This window comes from Poecilia reticulata, unplaced genomic scaffold, assembly GCF_000633615.1.
Source record: "Poecilia reticulata strain Guanapo unplaced genomic scaffold, Guppy_female_1.0+MT scaffold_277, whole genome shotgun sequence".
In the NCBI taxonomy this organism is placed as follows: Eukaryota; Metazoa; Chordata; class Actinopteri; order Cyprinodontiformes; family Poeciliidae; genus Poecilia; species Poecilia reticulata.
This window is the reverse complement of record NW_007615056.1, coordinates 107843-110443: the sequence shown is the minus strand read 5'-3', so window position 1 is coordinate 110443 and position 2601 is coordinate 107843. Positions and strand designations below refer to the sequence as shown.

The 2601-nt window shown below is 54.6% G+C and overlaps 1 protein-coding gene across 1 annotated transcript in view; it reads left to right on the top strand.

Moving 5' to 3' along the window:
* Positions 1–2601, top strand: part of sympk (symplekin) — an 11017-nt gene that overhangs the window by 5788 nt on the left and 2628 nt on the right. Inside the window, exons 14-21 of the mRNA XM_008402986.2 lie at positions 264–499; positions 724–805; positions 880–993; positions 1191–1338; positions 1413–1573; positions 1965–2073; positions 2158–2258; positions 2334–2424. Coding sequence (XP_008401208.1) covers positions 264–499; positions 724–805; positions 880–993; positions 1191–1338; positions 1413–1573; positions 1965–2073; positions 2158–2258; positions 2334–2424 — 1042 coding nt within the window. The remainder of the gene's footprint in view (positions 1–263; positions 500–723; positions 806–879; positions 994–1190; positions 1339–1412; positions 1574–1964; positions 2074–2157; positions 2259–2333; positions 2425–2601) is intronic.

Genomic DNA, 2601 nt, shown 5'->3' with positions numbered 1-2601 from the left:
AACGCTGTCAGCCATGTTGATAAATCATATTTTGCTGGAGGCCTAATTTCATTTTTGCCAAAGTTAAAACAAAAATACCTGAAATGGACAAAAAGTATTTTCATGTTTGAACAAATGTTCTCTGGGTACAAAGTTAAAGCATCTCCAGTTGTGCCGTTTTCTGATTGGCTGGTCGATTGAGGAATACTCGTCTGTGATTGGCTGGGTAAGCCCCACGTTTCCATGGATACGTTGCGATGATGATGATGATGCTGCTGTTGCAGGTCAGGGTGAAGCTGCTGTCCCGGCTGGTGACCCAGTTCGAGGGCGTGATGAAGGACGACGTCCTGGACTACGTCCTRGAGGACATGCGTTGCCGTAGCGACCTGGCCTTCTCTCTGCTGTACCAGGAGTACAACAGCTACCTGAGCCAGCTGCCGGCCGGCCTGCTGGACGGATACGACCACTGCCTCTACACGCTGCTGTCCGGGCTGCAGGAGAAACCCGAGCAGAGGGACGGGTCAGTGGGGCGGCCGCCGCTCTGTCCACTCTGTCCACTCTGTCCCTCCAACCCATTTCCTTATTTGTGTCGATCCGGTTCCGGGTTTTTCCAGTTTCTGTTGAAATATTAAACATAAATTCAAAGATGAATTATGTTTGGATTGAGCTGAATTTCTGGGAAAGCCTGGAAGGACCTGGAATGTCCATAGCAACCGGATCAGTCTGACCCGTTTCCCGTTCCAGGCTCTTCACCAAGCTGGTTCTGGAGGCTCCCATCATCACCGAGTCGGCGCTGGATGTGATTCGCCGCTACTGTGAGGACGAGGTAACCGAGACGCACCGTCCCCCGCCTCTGGCTGTCCCGCTGAGCGGCCTGCTGACCTCTGACCTCTGTTTCAGTCCCGGGTTTATCTGGGCATGACGACGCTGAAGGAGCTGATCGTCAAGAGGCCGTCCAGGCAGTTCCAGTACCTCCACGTTCTGCTGGACCTCAGCTCCCATGACAAAGAGAAGGTCTGGTTCTGCTGACTGGGCTGGGTCGGGCCGGACTGGTCCCACTGGTTTATACTGGTTTCATCACGTCCATCTGTCCTGATTTTATACATGAAAAGGGACCAAATATGGTCTGAATCTGAGCTAAAGCTTTAGCTCTAGCACTCTGATGCTAATGCTAAAGCTAATGCTAAGGTAGCGCTGTCGCTGTGCTCCAGGTGCGCAGCACAGCCCTGGCCTTCCTGAAGCGGATGTACGAGAAGGACCACCTGAGGGACTACATCGAGAAGTTTGCCCTGAACTACCTGCAGCTCCTGGTTCACCCGAACCCGCCCTCGCTGCTGTTCGGCGCCGATAAGGACACGGGTCAGCGTCCCTCACCGTCACCGCGCAGGAAGCGGCTAYGTTTCCAGAGGGACTAATGTCTGATGTCCCTGCAGAGGTCGCTGCTCCGTGGACGGAGGAGACGGTGAGACAGTGTCTCTTCCTCTACCTGTCCCTCCTTCCTCTGAACCACCGGCTGGTCCATGAGTTGGCGTCCGTCTACACCGAGGCGATCGCCGACATCAAGCGCAGCGTGCTGCGCGCCATCGAGCAGCCGGTGAGTCCGTCCTCATGTCCTCTAGGACACGTTTGACCAGACATTACGGGGTGTATGTATACTTATGACCCGTGTGGATCAGCAGTCTGTTGTCTGGATCTGTTGTCTGGCAGCAGCTAGCCTGTGATACGTCATCAGGTTATTCAGCTAATGCTAATGCTAATTTCATCCATGTATCAGTGTCGCCCTCAACAGGACCGAGTTCGTCATTACGCCTCCACTTGTAGGCTTGTGATTTTATTTTGAAGGAAAGGCTTGAGGGGAGGCCTTAATGCTGCTGCATCAGCATCAACGGTCTCTGTTCTGGATCTGAGACCGTAGCGGTTAGAATGACTCTGTAGATCTATAGAGCTGCAGCTCATCCTGACCGTTTGGGTTTTTGTCCTTGCAGATCCGCGGGATGGGGATGAATTCTCCAGAGCTGCTGCTTCTGGTGGAAAACTGTCCCAAGGGGGCAGAGACTCTGGTCACTCGCTGTCTGCACATTTTGACCGATAAAGGTAGAAAAGATCTGAACCCAGGCAGAAACACGAAGGTCCAGATGAGACCGGTCCGGTTCTGATGCGTGTCATTCCTCCGCCCAGTGCCTCCGTCGCCGGAGCTGGTGGAGCGGGTCCGGGACCTCTACCACAAGCGTGTTCCGGACGTCCGCTTCCTGATCCCGGTCATCAACGGCCTGGAGAAGGTGGAGTTCCCGAGGGAGCGGGTCGGTCCGGCGCCGCTCGGTGGCGTTTCGCTGACGGTTCTGTTTCCTCCTCAGAATGAAGTCATCCAGGCTCTGCCAAAGCTCATCAAGCTCAACCCGATCGTCGTGAAGGAAGTCTTCAACCGGCTGCTGGGAACTCAGCACAGTACGGCGCCGCTTCCCGCCGGGGGCAGGGGGGGCGTTTCTGCTCCCGGGGGCGTAAAATATCCGGTTCTGGTCGTTTGGTACCAAACGAACAAGGCAGGGGACCACATAGCGAAGTGAATAGTTCTGTAGGGAAACATTAAGACTAGGGCTGAAACGATTCCTCGAGTGATTCGAG